Here is a 27,949-nt window from a genome sequence, read left to right on the forward strand (position 1 = left end):
GTGGGTGAAAATGCCTTGTTAATGAGAGAGGTCAGAGAAGGATGGTCAGACTGGTTCAAACTGACAGGAAGGTGACAGTAACTCAAATAACCACATGTTACAACTGTGGTGTGCAGAAGAGCATCTCTGAATGCACAACATGTCGAACCTTGAAGTGGATGGGCTACAGCAGCAGAAGACCATGAACATATACTCACTGGCCACTTTATGAGGTACCGGAGATATATAATAAAGTGGCCACTATACAGTATATAAAAAAAAAATAAATCACTAGTGCTAAAAGAGAGCCAAAAATAGTGAGATGTTGGAGGCATGGAGGGAAAGTATATTAGGTGTGGTATGTAAGGGGTTGTTTGGGTGGCAGGTGAGAGGGTTGTTTAGTTGCTAGGTGAGGGGCCTTGTAGGTAGGCAAAGAGAGTGCACCATATCATACTGATTGTGAGAATGTGGTGAGTGTGGATGCGGCCATTTGATAGCACAATGAATCGATTGGGCCTCCTATGCAAGGAGGGCTTTCTCTTTTTGGCGCAGGCTTTCTAGCGTGCACGTTTTTTGTCTCGGCAGGCCCGTTTCGTCACTTCCACACTGTAAGCTGCCCGGCGTGTACTGTTACTAACATTACAAGTAAACAAGTTAAACAATACTACTCCATTGTCATTCTTGCTCCGCGCATACGTAACAGAGAGTATAGTAGGGGTTGGTTGGTGAATATGGATTGATCGCGTGGGTGAGTGGGGGTTGATGGTCAGGCAGTTGTTTAGCGTGTGAGGAGTGTGAGATGACTCCTGGATTTCTGCATTGCCTTGTGTGATCACCCTGAGGTCCTGAGATCTAGATTTAAGGGACACCCTCTTCGGAAGTATTTTTTACTTTTTTAACATTACTAACCTGGCCTCCAGTCAGAGTCGGGCCATCCCAATACCTCACCGTTGTTCGTGTTTTCAGTTTTGAGCCATTCGACCAACGGCTCAAAGTACTTCAGCAGGGAAGCAGCTGACATGCGTGTGCCCCCAGTGATCATTTTCATGGCCTCGTACCATGGTTTGCTGCTTCCTAGCTTCATGGCATCCCTGAGGTGGAGACACAGAGGAGTCAGACACCAGATCTGGTCCTGAGTCACAGATAGCAGAGTTTTGAGGAGAGAAGGTAAATCAGAGAGTTCCACCCAAAATACGACTGGCTCTATTACACTGCAGGGATTTGTACTCTACTGTTGGTCATGGCTTTGCAAGGTTAAATGACTTAGAAATATAGAAAACCTACAGCACAATATGGGCCCTTAGACTCCTGCCAAACATGTCCTTACCTTAGAAATTACTAGGGTTACCCATAGCCCTCTATTTTTCTGAGCTCCATGTACCTATCCAGAAGTCTCTTAAAAGACCCTATCGTATCCACCTCCACCACTGTTGCCGGCAGCCCATTCCACGCACTCAGCACTCTTTGTGTAAAAAACTTACCCCTGACATCTCCCCTGTATCTATTTCCAAGCACCTTAAAACTGTGCCCTCTCGTGCTAGCCATTTCAGCTCTGGGAAAAAGCCTCTGACTATCCACATGATCAATGCCTCTCATCATCTTATACACCTCTTTCAGGTCACTTCTCATCCTCCGTCGCTCAAAGGAGAAAAGGCTGAGTTCACTTAACCTTTTCTCATAAGGCATGCTCCCCAATCCAGGCAACATCCTTGTAAATCTCCTCTGCACCCTTTCTATAGTTTCCACATCCTTCCTGTAGTGAGGCGAACAGAACTGAACACAGTACTCCAAGTGGGGTCTGACCAGGGTCCTATATAGCTGCAACATTACCTCTTGGCTCCTAAACTCAATCCCACGACTGATGAAGGCCAATACACCGTATGGTTTCTTAACCACAGAGTCAACCTGCGTAGCAGCTTTGAGTGTCCTATGGACTCGGACCCCAAGAACCCTCTGATCCTCCACACTGCCACTAACATTAATACTATATTCTGTCATCATATTTGACCTACCAAAATGAACCACCTCACACTTATGTGGGTTGAACTCCATCTGCCACAGTCATCAGCAAATTTGCTAACCCATCCCTCCACTTCCTCATCCAGGTCATTTATAAAAATCATGAAGAGTAGGGATCCCAGAACAGATCCCTGAGGCACACTACTGGTCACCGACCTCCATGCAGAACATGACCCATCTACAACCACTCTTTGTCTTCTGTGGGCAAGCCAGTTCTGGATCCACAAAGTGATGTCTCATTAGATCCCATGCCTCCTTACTTTCTCAATAAGCCTTGCATGGGGTACCTTATCAAATGCCTGGCTGAAATCCATATACACTATACCTACTGCTCTACCTACATCCTCAAAAATTCAATCAGGCTCATAAGGCTCGACCTGCCTTTCACAAAGCCATGCTGACTATTCTTAATCATATCATTGTCTCTCCAAATGTTTATAAATCCTGCCTCTCAGGATCTTTTTCATCAACTTACCAACCACTGAAGTAAGACTCACTGGTCTATCGTTTCCTGGGCTACCTCTACTCCATTTCTTGAATAAGGGAACAACATCCACAACCCTCCAATCCTCCGGAACCTCTCGCGTCTCCATTGATGATGCAAAAATCATCACCAGAGGCTCAGCAATCTCCTCGCTCGCCTCCCACAGTAGCCTGGGGTACATATCGTCAGGTCCCGGTGACTTATCCAACTTGATGCTTTCCAAAAGCTCCAGCACATCCTCTTTCTTAATATTTATATGCTCAAGCTTTTCAGTCCGCTGTAAGTCATCCCTACAATCGCCAAGGTCCTTTTCCAAAGTGAATAATTGAAGCAAAGTGTTCATTCTGCTATCTCCTCCAGTTCTGTACACAATTGTCCACTGTCACACTTGGAAAGCTACAATCTAGGAACCCTTTATTGACTATAAAGCAAAAGGTTCCTAGATTATCCTGAACTGGAATATCTTGTGAGCAGCTGAAATCCCTTATTTCAGGGATCCAAGAAATTTTCCCAGTGGATAGCCAGTGGTCTCTTCCAGTGAGACCATGATGGCCCTGTTGAAAGGAGATGGAAATGTGTAAGGTCAGGGACTATCTGACTGAATCCCTGGTCTGACTGTTGGTGGTGTTGTGAGGTCTTGATGAGTGCAAGCCGAGCTGACTGTGCATTACAGCAGTGGGAAGTTTCCCAAGACATGCCAATGGAGCCTTGTAAGCCTTGGCAGAGGAAAGCAGGGCTTGAATAAAGTGATTTTCTGTTTTCTGCCCTGTGGCACCTCTGCATGTGAATGTTAATTTTGAGCTAATGTGTAACTTTCGTTTGCTTTATTTAGTTTCTGAGATCGGGATCTCTATAACAGGGACAATGCTTATACCCAAGTGCCCTTGAGAAGGTAGTATTGGCTTGATAGACCATTTCAGAGAGCAGCTGGATTTCACATGGTGGGGGAAGATGGTCGAGTGTTATATAAATGCAACCCCACCCTTGTCAAAGAGCTTCAGTCAGTTAGATGGAACGTCGAGTTCAGTATGGAACTGTACAGAACTGAGGCCCTTTGGCCCAAGATGTCTGTGCTGATCTTAATGCCAATTTAAACTACTCATCTGGCTGCACATGGTCTATATCCTTCATTCCCAGCCTCTTCATGTCTTTTGTCTAAATGCTTCTTAAATGTTATTATCATAGGTTTAAAGGCAATCCATTTCTGATTATCATCACCAAATCTCAATTCAATTTAAATTCCATATAGGTAAGTCCTCTGGACTTCTAGACTGCAACCTCAAATGTTGCAGCCCTATTATTGGTATTGACGTGTTTCACTGAAGAGCTACACAATGTAGCATAATTCTAGATGTAGACCATGATGGTCCTTTTACACTGTCCTTACCCAATGCGTTGTCCAGCTTCTTTTGATCGGTAGATGTCACATTTGTGGAGAGGCCCCGTATGATTAGCAACTTTACAAAGACTCTCGTGGAACTGGAACTGGATGATATAGCTTACAAAGTACCTGAGAAAAAATGAGGCAAGAAGATTTCAGGGGTATTGGATAGCTGAACATGTTCATGAAGATCAGTAATGTTGTCGTTATTCTGCTGAACAGAATCATTTCAGTAGGTTATTGCATAGAATTCAATTTAATTCCTGTGAAATCATTTGGATCTCCTTCCTGCCCCTCACACCGGATTCCTATTTCTGATTCTGGTCACCACCTGCGGTTCACAAAGAATGTTGGTTTTATCTGGGTGACTCAATTAGGCTGCTGCGCAGGTTGACTCTGTGGTTAAGAAGGCATACGATGCATTGGCCTTCATCAATCATGGGATTGAGTTTAAGAGCCAAGGGGTAATCTTGCAACTATCTAGGACCCTGGTCAGACCCCACTTGGAGTACTGTGCTCAGTTCTGGTCACCTCACTACAGGAAGGATGTGGAAACCATAGAAAGGGTGCAGAGGAGATTTACAAGGATGTTGCCTGGATTGGGGAGCATGCTTCATGAGAATAGGTTGAGTGAACTCGGCCTTTTCTCCTTGGAGCGACGGAGGATGAGAGGTGACCTGATAGAGGTGAATAAGATGATGAGAGGCATTGATCGTGTGGATAGTCAGAGGCTTTTTCCCCAGGGCTGAAATGGTTGCCACAAGAGGGCACAGTTTGAAGGTGCTTGGAAGTAGGTACAGAGGAGATGTCAGGGGTAAGTTTTTTTACGCAGAGAGTGGTGAGTTTTTGGAATGGGCTGCTGGTGGAGGCAGATACAATAGAGTCTTTTAAGTGACTGCTGAACAGGTACATGGAGCTCAGAAAAATAGAGGGCTATGGGTAACCCTAGGTAATTTCTAAGGTAAGGTCATGTTCGGGACAGCATTGTGGGCCAAAGGGCATGTATTGTGCTGTAGGCTTTCTATGTTTCTATGGAGGCAATCTACATCTTCGGGGTATCAAAGGTGAGGAATGCGGATAAGCAGCACGTTCATTGGTTCTGCCTGTGTCTCTTTAATCAGCACCCAACCATAAACACAAGAGATTCTGCTGATGCTGGAAATCCTGAGTAACACACACAAAATGCTGAAGGAACTCAGCATCCATGGAGAAGAATAAACAGTTGACGTTTTGAGCCAAGGCTCTTCATCAGGTCTATCCATCTGCTTCACCAATGCAGGAGAAGCAGGAGCAGATGTGGTCTTTCATCTTGCAATCTTTGGGCCATTGGTTCAACAAGTAGCTCTTGTGGACCTTATCTCCCACTTTGCAGTTGGATCAGACACTAATCCAATGATTATTATCAATAATCATTGAGACAGCATAGTAGCATAACACAATTACCGCACCAGTGACTCAATTCAATTCCATCGCTGCCTACAAGGAGTTTATATGTTCTCTCGTGACCGTGTTCCAATGATGTTAATTGGTTATATGGGTGTAATCAGAATCAGGTTTATTATCACCGGCATGTGACGTGAAATTTGTTAACTTAGCAGCAGCAGTTCAATGCAATACATAATCTAGAAGAGAAAAAATAATAAATAAAATAAAAATAAAAATAATAATAAATAAACAAGTAAACCAATTGCAGTATATGTGTATTAAATAGATTTTAAAATACGTGAAAAAATAGAAATACTGTATATTAAAAAAAGTGAGGTAGTGTCCAAGGATTCAATGTCCATTTAGGAATCGGATGGCAGAGGGGAGGAAGCCAATAAAGCGAGGAGTCAGACAGGGTTGTGTTCTATCACCAGACCCGTTCTCCCTGTACAGTGAAAACATCATGAGAACTATACAAGACCCACCTGGAATAAGTATAGGAGGATACAATATCAACGACCTCCGTTATGCAGATGATACAGTACTGATAGCAAACAGTGAAGTAAATTTACAGAAACTAGTATCTACCATCAACACAGAGAGCAAAAGACTTGGCCTAACCTTAAACAAAAAGAAAACTGAAATAATGGTAATATCAAAGAAACCTGATATCCCAAACTGTTGGATCATATTGGGAAATGAAATCCTGAAACAAGTTCACAACTTCAAGTACCTTGGACCATGGGTAACATCTGATGACAAATGCGAAACAGACATAAAAGCAAGAATAGCAATGGCAAGAATAGCATTTACAGAAATGAGAAACATCCTAAAGAACAAGAAAATAGCAATTGACATCTGCCTTAGAACTCTCAGCTGCTACATTCTTCCGATATTGATGTATGGCTGTGAGTCATGGACCATCACAAATGCAATGGAGAAAAGAATCAATGCAGCAGAGATGTGGCTCCTCAGAAGAATGCTATGCATATCATATATGGACAGGATAACCAATAAAGAAGTTCTACAGAGAAGAAAAACAAAACGTACATTACTTAAAAAAAATCAGAAAACAACAATCAAAATTCTTCGGACATATTATATGGAGAGAGACATTAGAACATTTAGTTAGAACTGGAAAGCTGGAAGGAAAAAGAAGCAGAGGCAGGCAGAGAATGAAAATGACAGATGGAATAACATCATGGTTAGAAACAGGGGAGGCAAAAACTACAATTCAGAGGGTCAGGGACCATGATGGATGGAGGGACATGATCACCCAAGCCGAACGGCAAGCACCTGAATGGATGAATAACAATGGCACTCACTCCTCTCCCTGACACTCACAGACCCCTGGCACACTGCTAGTGTCTTCTACAGTGAAGATAGATGCAAAGTACGTATTCAGTCCATCTGCCATTTCTTTGTTCCCCATTACTACCTCATCTGCATCATTTTCCAGTGGTCTAATATCAACTCTAACCTCCTTTTTTTACTCTTTATATAACTGAAAAAAACTTTTGGTATCCTACTTTATATTATTGACTAGTCTGCCCTCAAATCTTAGGTGGTGACAAGAGGGCATACAGGAGTGAGATATGCCAACTAGTGGAGTGGTGCCGCAGCAACAACCTGGCACTCAACGTCAGTAAGACGAAAGAGCTGATTGTGGACTTCAGGAAGGGTAAGATGAAGGAACACATACCAATCCTCATAGAGGGATCAGAAGTGGAGAGAGTGAGCACTGGGTGTCATGATCTCTGAGGACCTATCCTGGTCCCAACATATTGATGCAGTTATAAAGAAGGCAAGACAGTGACTATACTTCATTAGGAATTTGAAGAGATTTGGCATGTCAACAAATACACTCAAAAACTTCTATAGATGTACCGTGGAGAGCATTCTGACAAGCTGCTTCACTGTCTGGAATGGGGGGCTACTGCGAGAGCGTTATAAATTTAGTCAGCTCCATCTTGGGTACCAGCCTACAAAGTACCCAGGACATCTTCAGGGAGCGGTATCTCAGAAAGGCAGCATCCATTATTAAGGACATCCAGCACCCAGGGCATGCCCTTTTCTCACTGTTACCATCAGGTAGGAGGTACAGAAGCCTGAAGGCACACACTCAGCGATTCAGGAACAGCTTCTTCCCCTCTGCCATCCGATTCCTAAATGGACATTGAACCCTTGGACACTACCTCAATTTTTGAATATATATTATTTCTGGTTTTTTTGCATGATTTTTAATCTATTCAATATACATATACTGCAATTGATTTACTTATTTTTTCCCCCTCTTCTTCTAGATTATGTATTGCATTGAACTGCTGATGCTAAGTTAACAAATTTCACGTCACATGCCGGTGATAATAAACCTGATTCCGTATTTCATCTTTTCCCTTCTTATAGCTTTTTTAGTTGCCTTTGGTTGGATGTTAAAAACTTCCCAATTGTCCAACTTCCCACTCACTTTTGCTACCTTATATGTCATTTCCTTGGCTTTTATGCAGTCCTTAACTTCCCTTGTCAGTCATGGTTTCCTACCGCTGCAATATGAGAACTTCTTCCTCCATGGGACATATCTATCCTGCACCTTGTGAACTATTCCCAGAAACTTCAGCCACCTCTGCTCTGCCGTCATCCCCACCAGTATTCTCCTCTAATCCACCTGGGCAAGCTCCTCTCTCATGCCTCTGTAATTCACTTTATTTCATTGCGATACTGATACACGTGACTTATGCTTCTCCCTCTCAAATTACAGTATGAATTTAATCATATTATGATCACTGCCTCCTAAAGATTCCTTTACATTAAGCTTCCTAATAAGTTCTGTTTTATTACACAACACCCAATCTAAGATAGCCTTTCCTCGAGTGAGCTCAAGCACAAGCTGCTCTAAAAAGCCATCTCGTAGGCATTCAACAAATTCCCTCTCTTGCAAGCTGACACCAACCTGATTTTCCTAATCTCCTTGCGTATTGAAGTCCCGCATTGCAATTTTGTCATTACACTTATTACATGCCTTTTCCAGCTCCCTTTACAATCTCAACCCCACATCTTGGCTACTATTTGGAGGCCTAAGTATGATTCCCATAATGGTTTTTCTACCCTTGTAGTTTCTTAACTCCACCCACAAAGATTCAACATTCTCTGACCCTCTGTCACCTCTTTCTATCTATGTAATTCCATCTCTTACCAACAGAGCCATACCACCGCCTATGCCTTCTTGCCTGTCCTTTCAATACAAAGTATATCCTTTGATGTTAATCTCCCAACTATGATCTTCTTTCAGCCACAACTCAGTGATGCCCACAACATCATACCGACCAATCTCTAATTGTGCCGTGAGTTCATCCACCTTATTCTGAATGCTACGCGCATTTAAATACAACACCTTCAGTCCTGCATTCCTCGCCCTTTTGAATTTTGCCTCTGTGGTACAATTTAACTCTTTGCTCTGTCTGCATTTGTACCCAATCATTGGCTTGTCCTTCCTTACGTTCATGTTACACCCATCATCTACTTGTAAACCTGCTGGCTCATCCTCAGCTCTATCATCCTGATTCCCCATCACCCTGCCGTATTAGTTTAAACAATTCCCTGCAGCTCTTGTCAACCTGCCCGCAGTTGCAGGATAGATAGGACATACCTTCAAGGATACAGGAGGTGGCTGAGAGTGTTCATTGTGAGCTAGGTAGTGAAGATTTGGGGTTTGAAATGAAAAGAGAGATCCCCATTGGAAAATACAACCATCCCACCAACTATCCACCTCCTCTCAATCAGTTAGAGATGCCACCAACTCCACCCCCTCGGCTCCAAATGGAGGCCTCAGTCCAACTTCCCTCATCCAATCTTCTACCGATTCAAATGCCCCTGGTCCCCATCCCACTACTCTGACTAATGAAAGATCCTTCCCAATACTGCCCCCACTGCACCATCTGAGCACCCCCAGACCCTATTCCCACCCACTGACAGCTCAGAAAAGCCTCCACACTAATCCCCTCCCCCACCCCCAGTGTACCCCTGACACCCAAACAAACAGAAACTGCCAACTCCACTCCCACCCCCATCAACTGGAGTTCCCATTCTGCCTCCCTACAAGGAAAGCCTCCCAACTCCATTCATCCTCCCCTGGCAATGACCTAATGCCACCACACCACCTCTTTGGTGTGGTGCTCTTTGAACCCACAACCTCTCCACCTACCCCGATCACCCTTCCCTTCCATCCTTTCTGGTCATCCTAAAAATGGCAGTCCTGGTGAAGAAGGGAGCTCAGCTGGTGTACATCCTGCTGGTAACACAAGACTCAATTCTTGTGCCTGTTGAGGTTCCTGCCGGTGCTCCCAAGGACACAACACGCTTCAAAGCCACACCGCAAACAACAACCAAAATTTAGGCCACAGTGCCCAGAGAGAAGTTGGGGTGGCAAGGGTGGCCAGCTTAGGTTTGTGGCCATTGGACGGAGATTCAGTTATTGTATACCACAGGTCAAGCACTGCGGAATCAGAATCACAATCTGATTTAGTATCACCAGCAAATGTCATGAAATTTCTTAACTTTGCAGCAGCGGTACAAAGCAATACATGATAAAAATAGAAAAAGTGAATTACAGTAAATATATATGTATATTAAATTGCTATCTTAAAATAAGTAGTGTAAAAACAGAAATAAAAATGTAGTGAGATAGTGTTCACGGGTTCAATGTCCATTTAGGAATCGGATGGCAGAGGGGAAGAAGTTGTTCCTGAATTGCTGAGTGTGTGCCTTCAGGCTTCTGTACCTCCTACCTGATGGTAACAGTGAGAAAAGGGCATGTCCTGGGTGCTGGGGGTTTTTAATAATGGACGCTGCCTTTCTGAGACACCACTCCCTGAAGATGTCCTGGGTACTTTGTAGGCTAGTGCCCAAGATGGAGCTGACTAGATTTACAACTTTCTGCAGCTTCTTTCTGTCCTGTGCAGTAGCCCCTCCATACCAGACAGTGATGCAGCCTGTCAGAATGTTCTCCACGGTACATTTATAGAAGTTTTTGAGTGTATTTGTTGACATACCATCTCTTCAAACTCCTAATAAAGTATAATCACTGTCTTGCCTTCTTTATAACTACATTGACATAATTGGGACCAGGTTAGATCCTCAGAGATCTTGACACCCAGGAACTTGAAACTATTTACTGTCTCTACTTCTGATCCCTCTATGAGGATTGGTATGTGTTCCTTAGTCTTACCCTTCCTGAAGTCCAGAATCAGCTCTTTCGTCTTACTGACGTTGAGTGCCAGGTGAATGAGGTGGTGCGGGCTCGTTGGCTGGAAGGGTCTGTTACTGTGTTGTAAATAATTGCACAAATTGCAAGTACAATACATCAACAGGACCAACTACTGGTCTACATAATGAGTGTGTGTCACAGGTAACAGTAATAGGGTCTGATCTCTCCTACTTTATGTATTCAATTAATTGACATTTTTGTTTGATATCAAATTTAATTTTTGAACATTTTAATCCGGTAAAGATAGGGCTCTTATTTACCTTTTAAATTGTAAGCCATAGAACCAGCATTTATCAACAAACAAAACTGGAACAGTTAGTGTCTGAAGCTAACATTAGTCATAACAGGTACAGTCAAACACACAAACTGTGGTCAACACTGGAACCCTCAAGCCTGCTCTATTGCTTAATAAGATCATGTCCAATCTGACTGTAAACTCTTCATTGCCATAACCTTTGATCCTCTTATTCGTCAAGAATATACAGTACCTGCCTCTGCTGCAAAAAAAATTCAAGATTCTGCTTCCAATGCTTTTGAGAAAGAGATTCCAAAGGCTTATGACACTCTGAGAAAAAATAAAGTTGTTGCATCTTTCTCTTCAATGGGCGGCCACTTATTTTAAGAGAATACATCCTCTCCACATAAATCTGCACATCCACTTCATGATTTAATTCTTATCAGGCAAAAGTCCTCGCTCACTCTTCCAGGCTCCCACATATCCTTGCCTTCTTATGCCCTCTTCAGTTCTTGTTTTCCTACCTTTCATTGTGTCATCAGTATATTAGCAACCATACCTTTGCTGCCTTCATCCAAGTCATTTGTAGAAATTGTAACAAGTCAAGGCCCAGTGTTTGTAGCATGCTGCTCATTAGATTTTATGAACCAAAGACACTTAAATGCTTGTCTTTCTGTGTTTTGTCAATGTGCTAGTTTGTGATCTCCTACACTGTGAGCCCTTTTCTCAAGAATTTTTCCTGAATTGGCCAAATTCTCACCTCACACACTATATCTGAGCTCCAGATCATTTAATCAGACCATGTCTCAATATTCTTCTGACTGAAACATTTATGATGTTATTCTGATGATATGACAAATGGTCAATGTCTTTGAGTGGACAAATTTTTGCAATTTCCATTTGGTGACCTTCTACCTCCACCCCCCCCCACCCCCAACCCACCTCCAGGCTGTGAAACTGTATTTTTCTCACCTCTGTTAACTTTATAATTGATTGCTGAAGAAAGAAAACAACATTATTAATATCATGTTGATTTTCTCCCTGGATTGCTGGGTGAAGGAGATCATTTTTTATGTTCTGGTGTCTCTCGGATAACTCTGAAGATTTGAAAACTCGAGATCTTTGTGTTAAACAGACCATCAGATACATTGACACAATTAGAGCTGGAGAAATATCTGTGTCCGGACATACCTGATGTATGGGACAGCTGAAGGAACGTGGAATTTTGCACCAGGATCAAAATCTTCCTCTTTGCGAGGAACAGGAGGACACACACCTTGATATTTTAACCTGTGGATAAGATGTACAAGGTAAGAGGGGCACAAAACAGACCCAAGTTTTGCATCTATCCTCAAGCTTTAAAAAAAACATTCTCCTCAGGATCTAGGGGGGAAGCATACTGAGTGCAGCCAATAACATATGAACATCTTGTTAGGATTTGACTGGTAATCATTCACAAAAGGATCCACCATGGCCTCACTAGCAATGATTGCTTATTACTAATTATTCTAAAGAAGGAGGCCCTTTACTCTTGAACTTCTGATGTCTGTGTGGTGAAGGTTGTCAGATGGTGAATTCCAGAACTCAGACCCAATATTGATGATGAGTATGTGATATGGAGAGGAAATGGAGATCATGGTATTCCCATCAACCTGTTTTTCTGGTTCTTCGTGATTGGGAGGCCATGGGTCAGGAAATGCTGCCATAAAAAGTCTTGCACTTGATACATTCTGGAATCTTAGTAACCCCAATGGGAGAAAGTGAAAAATTAAGTGTTGTTGTAATTCGTAGTATAGAGATGAAAATGATCAGCTCACAGATCATAAGGTGAGTTAGACCACCCCGGCCCCACATTCTTCCATCATTCTCTCTGCGTGAGTCCAGTTGTTCCCATAGGTCAGAAGCACTAGAGGGGTAAATGGTAGAGAGTATAGCCCTACAGTCACAGCATCTTCCTTGACTCCATGTAATCTCAGGGCATCAGCTCTACCACTTCCTGGTGTCTCTCAAGCTGAAGAACTCCTCTGCATTAAACACTATGTGGGAAAGGTGCTTTCTCTCTGGTTTTTTTTTTGCACCATTCCCTGTAAACTCTAGAGACTGTTGTACAGGAAAATCCTAGGAGTGTCTAAGATACTCAAATCACCCCATCGGTCAAATTCACTTAGATCACATTTCTTCCTCATTCTGATGTTTGGTCTGAACAACAACTGAACCTCTTGACCATGTCTGCATGTTTTTGTGCACTGAGTTGCTGCCACATGATTGGCTGATTAGATATTTGCATTAATGAACGGGCATACAGGTGTACCTAATAAACTTTCTACTAAGTGTACATCTCTTTAATCCACAACAACCTATCAGGAAGATAAAGAAAGAAGTAAAAGACCTGTAACATTGCCAAAAAGAGCAGTAAGCCTGGAATTTGGGAGCATTTCTGAACTTAGCACAGGATGGGCAGGAAATTGGTAAGGAAAAGGAAAATTATTTATAAGAGTAAGATAGAAAATAGCATAGAACCATAATAAAGCTTCCATTGAAATGTATAAAGGAAAGTATTAGTAAAAGTTAATGTGGGTTCCCCAGTGAGAGGAGAAAATATATTGTGGGATAATGAAATAGAGGAGAAATTAAAGAAAATATTGTGTCTGATGTTACAAACCTTTCAGTAATAGTGAAGAACAGAAGATCTGTAATGAATTAGTGGGAAAATAGTATAGGAGAAATTAATGGGATTTAAAGGCAATAATTGTTAGAGAATTTCAGATCATTTAAACTGAAGGAAAATGTTAGAATCTATTGTCTGAGTCGACTAAGCAAGTGGTGCTGCTGGAGCTGACAGTCCCATGGGAAGATAGCTTGGAGGAGGCCTTTGAAAGGAAGTTCTCCAAGTATGCAGGACTGGTCAGCAACTATCAGCAGGCTGGATGGAGAGTGAGGTGTCTCCCACTGGAGATTGGTTGTAGGGGATTCATAGCCTGTTCTTTAGTTAGAGCCTTCAGCATCTTGGGCATCGAGGGAGAGAGGAAGAGGAGAGCCATCCGCAGTACCACCGATGTGGCAGAGAGGGCCTCAAGATGGCTGTGGCTCAAAAGAGGGGAGCCATGGAGTCATAAGTAACTAGCCATCTGGACACAAGCTGGGGTCTGATCAGCCCCGGCTGGGTCACCTGGAGGAGGTTGTATGATGTTGAAAGACCCGAAACACCCGATGAGTCCAGGAACATCACTGAAGATGTGTCCAGAAGCATCAATAGATGTATGTACACAGCATTAGGATTGGGCAGTCAAATTGGATTTCTGGAAAAGAATCTTGTTTCACAATCTGTACATGTTTTCTGGCAGTAATGGGGGGCCAGTGTACGTGAAGTGCTTAGATACTCACAGGACCTTTGATAATATGACACCCAAGAGTTATACTTGTGACATGCACAATCACAGAATGACAGTCACTATACTGTACCTCAGATTCCACCATTCTTGGTTGTAGTCAGATTCAGGGATCCGCCCATCAAAAACCTTCCATCGCCACTGGTCAATCAGGTAGCCAAATGGGAGAAAAGCAATTTTCCTCAAGGCCATGCTCATCAGGTAGTTAATATCACTTTCTGTGGAGAGAAAGCTCCAGTCGTTATATTCCATAATAGTTACGTTAGCAGTAAAAGTTCTACTAAGTTCTGGTGTAAGCAGAGAGCAGCTACCTGCTGCTGATAATGAATGTCAAACAACCCAGGATGGTGCAAATAGGAAGGCCGTTCAGCCCACCTTAAGCCACCTGTTTAGAAAATCAGTTGATGCAAAATGAGTGCAGCATTCATTGAGCACTCTACCCACTGAACGTAATGCCCTCTCTCTGTAGTACTGACTGACTTCGGCACTCACTGAGTGTGCAGCTTGGTGAGTAAAAGGCCGCTTTCATCCCATGTCGCTCTTCATGTAATTTACCGTTAGGTTTTCTTCATCTCGCAATCATCATTTTCATTTGTAAACTAGCAGTGATAAGTTAACAGAAAGCTGTCAAGCTCTCATGACTTATGCCGGTGACATTAAACCTGATTCTATCTGGAACCGAAGGACTGGAGTTACTGTTAAATGGACTAGAACCTGAGGAATTTGGTTCTATAAATTGGTTGCTTCTGCTAAAGCACAGCATGTTTTAGTGAGGTCAGGAGTGTCCACTGAGCACAGAGACAATGGACATAGGCTCAGGAACAGGCCTTTCAACCCATGAATTAATCTACCTCCCTACACACATGATCCATATCCCTCCATTCCCTGCCTATTCCTGTGTCTATCTAACAGCCCCTTAAATGCCACGACAGGCTTCCAGGGCGGCAATGGGAGTACTTGCTTCCCCTGCCAGCCCTGGCAGCCTGTTCCAGGCACCTACCATCCTCTTTCAAGTCCTTCCCTACACACCTCCTTCAAACTTTCTATCCCTCTAGTATTTGAAGTGGATTGTAGACTTCAGTGAGTGAGGGACTTTGGAGAGGCAACACCAACATATTTGAAGAATTAAATAAATTATTCTGGTTTCTGCTCTGTGAGCAAGTTGAAGCTGAAGGAGGCGAACTGTCTCATCTCGGATGGAGGAGTGCAGCTTCTGTGTACATTCTGTGTGTTCTGTGAGGCTGACTGGATTGTGTTTTTCAGTAGATCCAGTCAGTGCGCAGATCAGGAGAGGGCAGGCAGAGAGGTCTAGTGTTTCCCCAACAAATTGTTCAGGAGATATTAAATACAAGAGATTCTGCAGATGCTGGAAATCTTGGACAACACGCACAAAATGTTGAAGGAACTTAGCAGGTCGGGGACCATCCATAGAGGGGAATAAACAGTCAACGTCTTGGGTTGAGACCCTTTATCAGGACTGGAGAGGAGGGGGGCAGAAGGCAGAATAAGAAGGTGGGGGGAGAGGAAGGAGTACAAGCTGGCAGGTGACAGCTGAAACCAGGTGAGGGGGAAGGTGAGAGGGAGAATGAAATGAGGAAGCTGGGAGGGGATAGGTGGCAGAGGCTGAAGAAGAAGGAATCCTATAGGAGAGGAGAGTGGACCATGGGAGAAAGGGAAGGAGGAGGGGAACCGGAAGGAGGTGATGGGCAGGTGAGGAGGAAAAGGCTGAGAGGGAAAACAGACGGGGAAGAGAAAAGCGGGGGGGGGGGGGAGTAATTACTGAAGTTGCAGAAGTTGATATTCATGTCATCAGGTTAATGATGGTGTTGCTCCTCCAACCTGCAAGTGGCCTCATTATGGCAGAAGAGGAGGACATAGACCAACACATCAGAATGGCAATGAGGACTGGAATTAAAATAGTTGGCCATCAGGAAGTCCTGATTTTTATGGATGGGGTGGAGGTACTTGACACAATGGTCCCCAAATCTACAAACATTTGTACATCAGGTCTCACCAATGTTGAGGAGGCCACATCCGGAGCATCGGATACAATAGACAACTCCAACAGATTCACACGTGAAGTGTTGCCTCACGTTGAAGGACTGTTTGGGGTCCGGTGAAGGGCTCATCCACAGATCCTCCATGTGAAGAAGTTGTGTGAAAAGTTATGTAGGATGCCTATTTGCTTTATTAGATAATTGGTAATGTTTGAGAGCAGGGCTATTGCACTGGTGCATGAATAGGACTATTAGGCCATAATCCAACGTGTGCTGTAAGCAGTTACTGATTACAACACAAGTTAGATTATGACTCAGGTACCATGTAGAGTTCTGGTCTCTACATTACATGAGAGTAGGGATTGTATTGGAGAGGATGTGGAGAACACCCACATCACATTTAACCTGCAGTTGGATGTGTATCTGTGATTGTAGGACTCAGGACGCAGTACAGGAAGGTGGATTACGGTTACAGGTAGCATGTTCACCATGGGGTGAAGGCATCCTTCTGTGTGGTATATTTTCTGTGCTTTCAATGATACACAGCTTAGCCAGATGCCAGCAAGCCACCAGCTCCCATGACCTCAGAGACATCATGGAGTAAGAACCTTTGGTTTACCTCTGTTGTTCTCCACCTTGTCGAGCAGCCCAATGCTTTGAAGGTGTTTCGGTGTGGATACTGACAGAGCCATTACATCACCGATGGCCTCATGGAACCCAGGGTTAGCACCGTCACGAAACAAGATGTGCTGGTCTTTGTACTGAATGAAGTATTGGACGTGTCCCATTTCATGATGCACAGTCACCAGATCATTCATGTTCACCACAGTGCACTGTTTAATTCTGGAAAAAGGATCAACAAGTATTGACAAGAAGAATTGAAAGGGTGTTTTAGCATCTTTTGAGCATTTAACTTATTGGGAAATTATAATGAAGCACAGGAGGCATCCTCTCACCAACATGTCTCTCTGCATAACACCTCCATAGGGGATATTCCTGTGTCTTGCCCAAATCCGTACTTACCTTTTAACCATCAGGTGGAAACAGATTATTTGTTCACTGGAACTTGTTGAAATCTGACATAGTGACTCCACTTAAGTGAAATGCTCGAGGAATAGCACCTCATTTTCCATCTCTTCACACTGCAGACATCTGGGTTTCTTCTCTGTTCTTCCCCCATCCAGGGACCCAAGGTGAAGCACTGATTCACTTCCAGTCTGGTGTACTGCATTCCCTCTCATAATGTAACCAAACTCTGATTGGGGGGGGGGGGGGTGCTGCTTTACAGAGCACTTGTGTTCAATCTGCAGGAATGACCCTGAGCTTACTGTCACCTGCCACTTTAATTCCCCATCTCACTCTCACTCTGCAGTCTTTCACCACCTGTATGGTTACAGTGTGGCTCAGTGCTGTATTAAGGAACAGAACCCCATCTTCCCTGTGATCACATTCCAGCCTCCGAACTTAAATTTGAAGTCCATGACTTCAGGTAACTTGACTTTTTAGTTTTATCAATCATCCATACATAATATCGGCTGACCATTTTAAAAAATACTTTATTTTTTCTCTGGAAGTGGCCCGACATGCTGGATTTGTCCTCCTGTTCTGCGTTTTGCAACTCCCATATGCTCTTGTCTACCTTCTCACTCTCTATCTGCTCTCATTCACTCACCCAGCAGATAACCTTGTTCGCAACTTATTTCCCAGTATCACCAAAGTTTTATGAGACATCCCCTCCTCCACTTTCCCAGCTGCTGACCAAGATCTTTTGCTTTGATTTCAGTTCTGACACAGAATCTCTGATCTACAATGTTAACTGTTTCTCTCTCCACAGATGTAGCCTGACTTGCTGAGTGCTTCTGGTATTTTTTCTAGACTCCATGAACTGTATTGGATTGATCATGATAACATGGCAACTTGATCACGCACGGAACACGTGGAAGGCACTCTCTATTTACACAGGCTTTTGAGTGTGCATGTTTTTTGTCTCGGCGGGTCCGGTTCATCATTCCACACTGTTACTAACATGACTCAGTAAAAACATTTAATTATACAACTCCATTGTTATTCTTGCGACGTGCAGACATAACATTGGGCAAGGAGGATCAAAACAAGACTGGACCCTCTACTCCAAATGCCCAATCCATTTTGGGCTGCACCCCTGGAACCTGACTGCAATGGAAGATGACCTTCCTGGACTACTTTGAGCTCCAACCATTTTTTAACACCAGCAGCAAAGCTGGAGGAGACAATGAAACTCAAGCTGCACTGCATGCACTTGGGAGAACTCGGGCAGAAATATTTTAATGCTCTCCACCTACAGAATGAATCTGAACTGACAGATGCATTTGAGGCCTTGGGCAACGTCTGGGGATGCAGGACAATATTTTTACAGCATGCTTCAGGTTGTCACAGCTGCGACAGACCCCTGATAAGAACGTAGATAATTTCATCACAAGACTGGCCCTAGTGGCGCAGGAATGCAAGTACAAAGATATCCACTGAGTATATTCAAAGATGTGATGCTTATCCAAGCGCTAATAGTTGGAGTCCATGATGCGAGGACACAGTAGAGCTTCCCGTCTGAAAAGCATGATTTGTCCTGCGACAAGGCATGCTCCACAGCCTGCCACCGGGAGGCAGTCAAGAGAGGTCTTACACAGATTCAGCGCCCTTCCGAAAGCGTCAGTGCTTGCCAGCGGATACCGACCCGCAGCCTACAGTCTGCACAGAGGTCATGCAAGTCTCCACAGAGATGCCATCACTGTGGGGAAAGTAATGCCCAATGGTCTGATTGCAAACATCAAAAGACAGTCTGCAAGTTCAGTCAGGTCAGGCACCTCGAGAAGGCGTCCTTCACTGAGCAATGCACCATGAGAAACCGGCAGAATTCAATCAACTCTGAACAAGGGGGTGGCCAGAGTGAAGAGTTTCCAAACCCATGACATGGCCCACCAAAACCAGTCTCTTACTTGGTTACACTCACAGTGGACCACCAGCCCATGAAATCTGAGCTTGACATGGGGATCAACCGCATCTTGCTAAGCGAATTATCCTTACACCAGATTCCAAAATTATGATGGCCAAACTCTGTGTTCTGTAGCTACACTGGAGAAAGTGTGGATGTGCATGGTTCACTAGTGGGACCTGTTTTACTAACGCGTGCAGTCAGGGATGGTCAACAGCCTAATTTGTTGAAAAAGATGCCATCGGTGCTATCCTGCGTCCACTGTATTGGGTGAATCCCTGCATTGGATTCTTAATTGCAAAAGCAACTGTGGGTTTTCCCAGCTGATGCTTCAGGACAATACTGTGGTCTAGAAACTAAGTTCAAGTTTAAGGGGAACTGCCAGTTGATGTTTTAGAAAGCCCACCCAGTACTGTATGTGGTGGGCCCAAAGGTAGAAGAAGAACAAAACTGACTACAGAGAGTTTTCTCTGAGTTGGGCAATCAATGTCAGGTGGTGCATAAAAAAGCTACCTTTCAGTCAGGTCCAAGTTCAAGATTTAAAAGGCAGAGCATTGCAGCAGTTTCTCTGAGCTGAGGAGCGACCAATTAGCAGGAGGCGGTGCGTAAAAAGAGCCATCTTTCAGTCGGGTCTGCGTTCAACTTTTAAAAGGCAGAGCTTTGCGACAGTTTTCCCTGAGTTGGTGAATCAGCGTCAGGGGGTGTGTAAGAAGAGGTACCTTTCAATCAGGTCCACGTTCAAGAATTAAAAGGCAGAGCTTTGCAGCAGTTTCTATGAGTTGAAGAGCGACCAACCAGCAAGAAGGATTCATTAGAAGGAGCCAATAAAAGTAACTCAAGTACAAGCAGAGCAGACATTATTGTGAGTGTGCCAGTCTTTAGAGTGGCTTTGGCTCATCAGGCTTGGGTGAGGTTAAGTATCTTGTAAGTTATTCTCTCTGTTCTTATTTGTTCATTCTTCATCTGTTAGGGCACAGTAGTTCAGTGAGAATGGCTCCTGGGGCAGTGTAGTGTGGGACGTGGGAAGTCTGGGAGATATCTAGTCTCCAAGCTAAACACGTCTGCACCAGGTGCGCCAAGCTGCAGCTCCTGAGAGAACGTAATAAGGAACTGGAGCTGCAGCTCGATGACCTTCAACTCATATGGGAGAAACAGGAGAATAAGGGGGTGATAGACAGGAGCTTCAGGGAGGTAGTCACCCTGAGGTTGCAGGAGACAGGTAACTGGGTGACTGACAGGAGAAGGAGGAGAAATGCACAGCCAGTGCAGAGTACACCTGTGGCCATTCCCCTCAATAATAAGTGTATAACTTCAGATACTATTGAGGGGTATAACCTGCTGGGGGGTGGCGGGGAAGCCACAGTGACCAGGTCTCTGGCACAGACTCAGGAGAGCAGAGAGGTGAAGACGACTGCAGTGGGGATTGGAGATTCCATTGTCAGAGGAACAGAGATGAAGCTCTGTGGGTGCTATAGAGACATCCAGATGGGATGCTGTCTCCTGGTGTCAGGATCAGGGTAGTCTCAGGTCAGGTCCATGGCATTCTCAAGGGCGAGAGTGAGTAGCCAGAAATCTTGGTACATATTGGCACCAATGACATAGGTGGACAAGGTGAGGAAGTCCTGAAGAAAGATTTTAAGGAGCTAGGTAGAAAGCTGAGAAACAGGACCTCCAATATAGTAATCTCTGCATTGATGCCTATGCCAAGTGCCAATGAGGGTAAGAATACGATGATTTGGCAGGTGGATGTGTGGCTGAGGAACAGTTGAAGGGGGCAGGGGTTCAAATTTATGGATCTTTGGGATCTCTTCTGGGGAAGGTATGATCTGTGCAAAACAAATGGGTTACACCTGAACCTGAGGGGGTTCTATATTCTTGCAGGCAGGTTGGCTAGAGTTGTTCGCAAGGGTTTGAACTAATTTGGCAGAAGGCTGGGAACAGGAGTGATAGTGTAGAGGATAAGGTAGCTGATTTATAAACAAAGGCAATGCATAGTGAGATTCCAAGCAAGGAGAGGGCAAAATGGCAGTCAACAGGATGAGTTGCAACACAAAAGGAAGACAAAATCTAAGTCACCATGTTTTCCTTCAGGGAATCCTCCCTGATGCACCCGTCGGAATTCTTTGAGGAGATTACAAGTAGGATAGATAAAGGAGATGCAGTGGATGTTGTATATCTGGACTTTCAGAAGGCCTTTGACAAGGTGCCACATATGAGGCTGCTTATCAAGGTAAGAGCCTGTGGTATTACACGAAAGTTACTAAGGTAGTTAGAGCATTAGCTGATTGGTAGGAGGCAGCGAGTGGGAATAAAAGGATCCTTTTCCGGTTGGCTGCCAGTGACTAGAGGCGTTCCGCAGGGGTTGGTGTTGGGACCACTTCTTTTTATGCTGTATATAAATGATTTAGATGATGGAATTGATGGCTTTGTTGCCAAGCTTTCAGATGATACAAAGATTGCTGGAGGGGTAAGTAGTGTTGAGGAAGTAGAGAGGCTACAGAAGGACTTAGACAGATCAGGAGAATTGGCAAAGAAGTTGCAAATGGAGTATAGTGCTGGGAAGTGTATGGTCATGCACTTTGGTAGAAGAAATGAAAGAGTAGACTGTTTTCTAAATAGAGGGAAAATACAAAAAAAATTGAGACACAAATGGACTTGGGAGTCCCTGTGCAGGATTCCCTAAAGTTAATTTGTAGGTTGATTCTGTGGTGAGGAAGGCAAATGTAATGTTTGCATTCATTTCAATTGGACAAGAATATAAAAACAATGATATAATGTTGAGAATTTGTAAAGCACTGGTGAGGCCTCACTTGGAGTATTGTCAGCTGTGAGAAATGACTCTTTTAGTTGCCTTCTGTTGGCTTTTAAAAGCTTCCCAATTCTCTAACTTCACGTGGAGTATTGTAAGAAAGGATGTGCTGAAATTGGAGAGGGTTCAAAAGAGGTTCACAAAAATGTTTCCTGTATTGATTGGCTTGTCATATGAAGAGCATTTGATGTCTCTGAGCCTGTATTCACTAGAATTCAGAAGGATGAGGGGTGACCTAATTGAAACCAGTTGAATGGTGAAAGGCCTTGATAGAGTGGATGTGGAGAGGATGTTTCCTATGCCAGGAGAGTCTAACACCAGAGGACACAGACTCAGAATAGAGGGGTGACCTTTTAGAGCAGAGATGAGGAGGAATTTCTTCAGCCAGAGAGTGGTGAATCTGTGGAATCCATTGCCAAGTCTTCATGTATATTTAAGGCAGATTCTTGATTGGTCAGGGCATGAAGGGTTATGGGAAGACAGCCAGAGATTGGGGCTGAGAGGAAAATTGGATCAGCCATGATGAAATGGTGGAGCAGACTCGATGGGCCAAATGTCCTAATTTGCTCCTATATCTTAAGGTCTTACGATAGAGCCACTGCAGTACTCAGAGTGGGTTGCTCTGCTCGTAACCGTACTCAAGTCTGATGGGTCAGTTCACTACAAATTGATCGCAAACTCCATGACGAAACAATGCATATCCTCTACCTGTCATGGTCCGGATCGGGGTCCCTTTAAATTTACCTTGTTTATGTTACGATCCGGACTGTTGATTCCCTGTTTTCCTGCGTCCCTTGGCTTTGGTGATTAGAGGCAATTAACGTCGGCTGAACTGGTAGTTTATAGCCTCCAGCTTTCAGCCGTTCGGCGCAGGAGTGTCTGCAAAGTCATCAAAGGTACGGTGTGCCGATGTCATCTGGCCGGAGCAAGCCTAGTCTCCGCCCGAAGCGAGTGCTGGTAATTCACCTCTCCTCACCGGAGCAACCCTGTCTAGTTACCTCGCCAAAGCGAGCCTGCAAAGTTTCCTCATCACGGTGGGTCCGTCAGTTAACCAGCCGGAGAGAATCAGGAGCCGCTGTCTACTGTTCCTGGGCCGAGTCTAGAGCTCGCCACCACCCGGAGGTTCCAAGCACCACGTCCTGGCTCCGGTGGCATCCAAGTACCACGTCCAAGTCCTGGCTCCGGCGGCATCCAAGTACCACATCCTGGCTCCGGCGGCATCCAGGTACCACGTCCAAGTCCTGGCTCCGGCGGCATCCAAGTACCACGTCCAAGTCCAAGTCCTGGCCCTGGCGGCATCCGAGTACCCAATCAAGTCCTGGCCCTGGCAGCATCCAAGTACTAAGTCAAGTCCTGTCCCTGGCGGCATCTGAGTACCTAGTCAAGTCCTGTCCCTGGCGGTCTGTCATTCCTGTCCTACCCCGCTGTCTGAATCCCTTCTCTGCCTCTCTCGCCTCTAGTCCTCGTCTGTAGCCCTCGCCTGCACCTCGGTCTAGTTCTATCGCTGGAGCTAGATAGGAACTGTGTTGTTCTTTGGTGTTTGTCTTGTCTTGTCCTTGCCTCCATGGGGTAAGTCAGGCCATCTTGCCATTGCCCCGCAGAGGGTCATGAGTCCCGGCCCTATGTCCTGTACCCAAGGAGGGGTCCCGGCTCTCTGTTCTATGTGTGAGTCCCAGCCCTATGTCCTGTTCCCAAGGAGGGGTCCCGGCCTTGTGTTCTATATATGTGTCCATGGTTACATGTACCTGCTCTCCTGAGACCGAGGCTCTGTGTTCCTATGTTCCTCCTCTCCCTAGCCCATGTCATGTCCTTGCCTAGTTTTGGGGTTCGAGCCAGAGGCAAGACCCAGGTACTGGGTCCTTGCCCAGTCTCTGGCTCGGTGTCCATACCCTAGCCTCTTCATGTCTTCTCTAGTTCTGGGAGCCGATTCCGAGTCCGAGTCCAAGCCCAGACCCTTGGTCCCAGCCTAGTCGTAGTCCTGAGTCCTTGTCCTGTTCGCTATTCCTGCTCCTGCCTTGCTCTCCTGGTTTCAAACAATAAACTAAATTTAATTAACCTCACAAGATGTGTCTTGCATTTGGGTCCACCCTTGCTCTCAATGCCCCCACCTTTGTGATACTACCAAGGGTTGCATGAAATCCTGTCCAGAGGCCAACAGTACTGAACACTAGACTGAAAGCATGCCTACAGTTAGGTCACTGTGTTTAAACATTCTCTGGACACTGAGGTAATCAACAGACTAGAAGCCTGTATTGATACATGTGGCTGCTTTCTGGCCGACTCAGTTGATTAGCTAGGCTTCAAAGTCGACAAAATGGGTCTCCATCTTCAGGACCACAAAATCAATGCCTTAAGAGAGGTTCCACGTCCCTAAAACATGGCACAGTTATTCTCATTACTAGGATTCTCTGACTGGGGACCTCTGGCTAGTGGAATGCTACAGGGATTAGTGCTGGGTCTGTTGTTGTTTGCAATCTAATGTGGTTAACTAGATCAGCAAATTTGCGGATGACATCAAGATTGGGAGTGTAGTGGGCAGTGAGGAAGACTATCAAAGCCTGCAGCTGGATCTGGGCCAGCTGGAAAATGGGCTGAAAACTGGCAGATGGAATTTAATGCAGACAAGTGTGACATGTTGCATGTCGGTTGGACCAACCAGGGTGGAACTTACACAGTGAATGGTAGGGCACTGAGGAGTGTGATAGAACAAAGGGATCTGGGAATACAGGTGCATAATTCATTGAAAGTGGCGTCACAGGTAGATAGGGTCATAAAGAAAGCCTTTGGCACCTTGGCCTTAATAAATGAACGTATTAAGTATAGGAAGGGTCCTGCCGAATGGTCTCGGCCCGAAATGTCGACTGTACTCTTCCACAGATACTGCCTGGCCTGCTGAGTTTCTCCAGCACTTTGTGTACATTTATTGAGTACAGGAGTTGAGATGTTCGGAGGTTGAAATTGTACAAGTTGTTGGTGAGGCCTAATTTGGAGTGCTGTGTGCAGTTTTGGTCACCTACCTACAGTAAAGATGTAAGTAAGATTGCAAGAGTACAGAGAAAATTTACAAGGATGTTGCCAGGACTGGAGGACCTGAATTATAAGGAAAGGTTGAATAAGTCAGGATTAATTCCCTAGAACATAGAAGATTGAGGGGAGATTTGATGGAGGTATACAAGATTATGAGGGGTATTGATAGGGTAAATGCAAGCAGGCTTTTTCCACTGAGGTTGGGTGGGACTACAACTAGAGGTCATGGGTTAAGGGTGAAAGGTGAAATATTTAAGGGGAACATGAGGGGAAACTTCTTCACTTCGAGGGTAGTGACAGTGTGGAATGAGCTGCCAGGGCAAGTGGTGGATGTGAGGTTGATTGCAAGATTTAAGAGAAATTTGGATAAGTACATGGGTGGGGGGGATGGAGGGGTATGGTCTGGCTGCAGGTCAATGGGACTAAGAAGTTTAAATAGTTCATCACAGGCTGGATGAGCCAAAGGGCCTGTCTCAGTGCTGTGGCTTTCTATGACTAGTCGTCAATTTCAATCGGTTGCAGTGCTAAAGCCCTAATACTGATTATTCCAGAAGGACCAATGCTGGGTATGGTCTAGGATCCATCAGAAGGCATTGGCACAGGTAAAAAACAACTTTATTCTTCATCAGTGTTAGCGCATTATGATCCAGGAAAACCTATAGTGATGAAATGTGATACCTCACCATATGAGGTAAAGGCTGTATTCCTACATCTAATGCCTTGTGCAACAGAGATGCCTATTGCTTTTGCTTCAAGGGCAATGTCTCCGGCAGAGACAAATTATTTGCAACTTGTCCGAGAATTTCTAGCCATTATGTCTGGCATCAAGTCCTTCCATTTGTACCTTTTTGGGGTCTGCTCGAAATCCATGCAGATCATAAGCCTTTGCTCGGCTTAATGGTGGGGATGCGTGGTATTCGACAGATGTCATTACCCAGAATGCAATTATGGGCATTGATCTTGTCTGCCTGCTCTTACTCGATGAAGTATACTCCCAGAAAAGAACATGTGGTGGCAGACGCTTTAAGCAGATTGGTAGTGAGGACGCCATGTCCACCACTCCACCATTCAAAGTTGTCCATTTGTTACAAAGCCTGGAAAAAGCACTTATTAAAAGTCACCTCATTAGGCAGTAGACCGCCCAGGATCCTCTGCTGTCACAGATGAAACGAACACTAAAAGTCAGCTGGCTCCCCCTCCCTCCAGCTGAATTTCAACCATTCACAAATCGCCAACATGAACTGAGTGTACAGGATGGCTGCAGTTGTGTAGTAGATGCCCCCTCGCCCCTTTAAGACCGCAAGCATGCAGCGATCTGCCTGATGCCCATGTGGTGAGAATGAAGTCACTGGCAAGAAGCTCTATGTGAAGAACTTAAATGGACACCGATATTGAGACCATGATATATACCTGCTTGATATGTCAGCAGATGTAAAAAGCATTGTCAAAAGCACCCGTTATCCAATGGGCTTGGCCTGATTCCCTGTGGAAGCACATCCACATTGGTTATTTTGAACCATGCTGGGGTCACATGTTCCTGGTTCTCGTGGATGCCCATTGGAAGTGGATACAGGTGTTACCCACTAACTTGTCATGCTCCTCCTCAACTATCATCATTAAGCTACAGCTGGTCTTCACCACATTTGGTATTTCAGAAACGATCACATCTGACTATGGCCCAGCCCTCATAAATGCAGAACGTAAGGAGTTTGTCGAGAAGAATGGTATCAGGCTCCTGACAATGGCTCCATATCACACAGCAAGCAGTACAACTGGTTAAATGAGGCTTTTCCAAACAAAGGTGGGGTGGCTTAATGATGAAATCAAGTCATTTCCTTTTCCATTATCTGGTTACACCAAATGAACTTTGCTAACTGGATTAATGTTGAGTGCACTTTCTGCACCCGACTGGATCTCCTACAGCTGGCCATTCAGGGGCAGCCTTGCAGCAGGCAAGAGGCCATGAAACAAAGATATGGTCTGCATACCAGGCTGAAAAAGCTTTGGCCAGAGATGAATTCTACATGTGCATCTCGCAGGAAGAAAACTGATTACTGGCTGCCATCTGGCAGTATCACGGTCAAGCTGGCAGATGGATAACATTTGGATTATATCACCAGCAAACTGGCAGGGGACCATGGGAAGCTACAGAAGCGTTCCAGCAGATGAACCAATGGACCCTTCATCAAGAGAAGAGGAGATTTACAGCCCAGTGCCCTCAACATCAGCTAACCTGGAAGACACAGAGAGGGAAGCTACCACACCACCACCCCCCCACCCGGCTTTCTACAAAGGTGTGTCAGCCAGTTGACTGGAACAATTTTTCTCAGTTTTCCTCACTAAATCCCTTCCTCTGTGGTTCCCATCTACCGGGAGGAGGGATAAACCATATCCGATCAAGTGTGCGAATGTGGCAAATGTGCATGGGGCTGATTGATCATGCAATGAGTCAACTGGGCCTCCTATGCGAGGAAGGCTGTCTCTTTTTGCGCGGGCTTTCTAGTGCGCATGTTTTTGGCTTGGTGGGCCTGGTTCATCATTCCCACATTGCAAGTCGCCCAGCGTGTGGACTGACTAACGTGACTGCGCATTGTGCACCACTATTCCTGCTCCTTGTCTGACACTGACCGGAAGTCCTTGCGGTTGTAGAAGTCCCAGGCAGAGGCGTGGCACACAACCTCTCGGTCCTTTGGCTTCTCAATCATCGACTTATTCCAGAACTCGTTTGGCATCGGTTTGAGGCCAAGTGATCTGAAGAAATTGTCTGATTCCTCAAACATCTTTAAAGGAGTCCATTTCTGTTCAAGAAAGAATAAGGTGTTAAAGGTGATCAGGTCAGTGGTGCCTTCCCATCAGCTTGCTGGATGCCGACTCATAGGATTACTGGATGTACGATGTCCTGCTTCCAGGCCCTTTGTAAACAGCCCAAAGTACAGGCAGTGTTAGGTGACAGTCTAAGCTGCATCAAACATA

The 27,949-nt window shown here is 44.8% G+C and overlaps 1 protein-coding gene across 4 annotated transcripts in view; it reads right to left on the reverse strand.

Moving 5' to 3' along the window:
• The window catches only part of ace (angiotensin I converting enzyme (peptidyl-dipeptidase A) 1), a 154,925-nt gene that overhangs the window by 31,705 nt on the left and 95,271 nt on the right, over positions 1–27,949 (reverse strand). For all 4 annotated transcript variants that reach the window (XM_072249001.1, XM_072249003.1, XM_072249004.1 and 1 more), the window contains exons 19-24: positions 27,605–27,774; positions 16,792–17,015; positions 14,249–14,393; positions 11,978–12,076; positions 3,870–3,992; positions 889–1,070 (exon numbers count right to left, since the gene is read on the reverse strand). In XM_072249001.1, coding sequence (XP_072105102.1) covers positions 889–1,070; positions 3,870–3,992; positions 11,978–12,076; positions 14,249–14,393; positions 16,792–17,015; positions 27,605–27,774 — 943 coding nt within the window. The remainder of the gene's footprint in view (positions 1–888; positions 1,071–3,869; positions 3,993–11,977; positions 12,077–14,248; positions 14,394–16,791; positions 17,016–27,604; positions 27,775–27,949) is intronic.

This window comes from Mobula birostris, chromosome X (assembly GCF_030028105.1).
Source record: "Mobula birostris isolate sMobBir1 chromosome X, sMobBir1.hap1, whole genome shotgun sequence".
NCBI lineage: Eukaryota > Metazoa > Chordata > Chondrichthyes > Myliobatiformes > Myliobatidae > Mobula > Mobula birostris.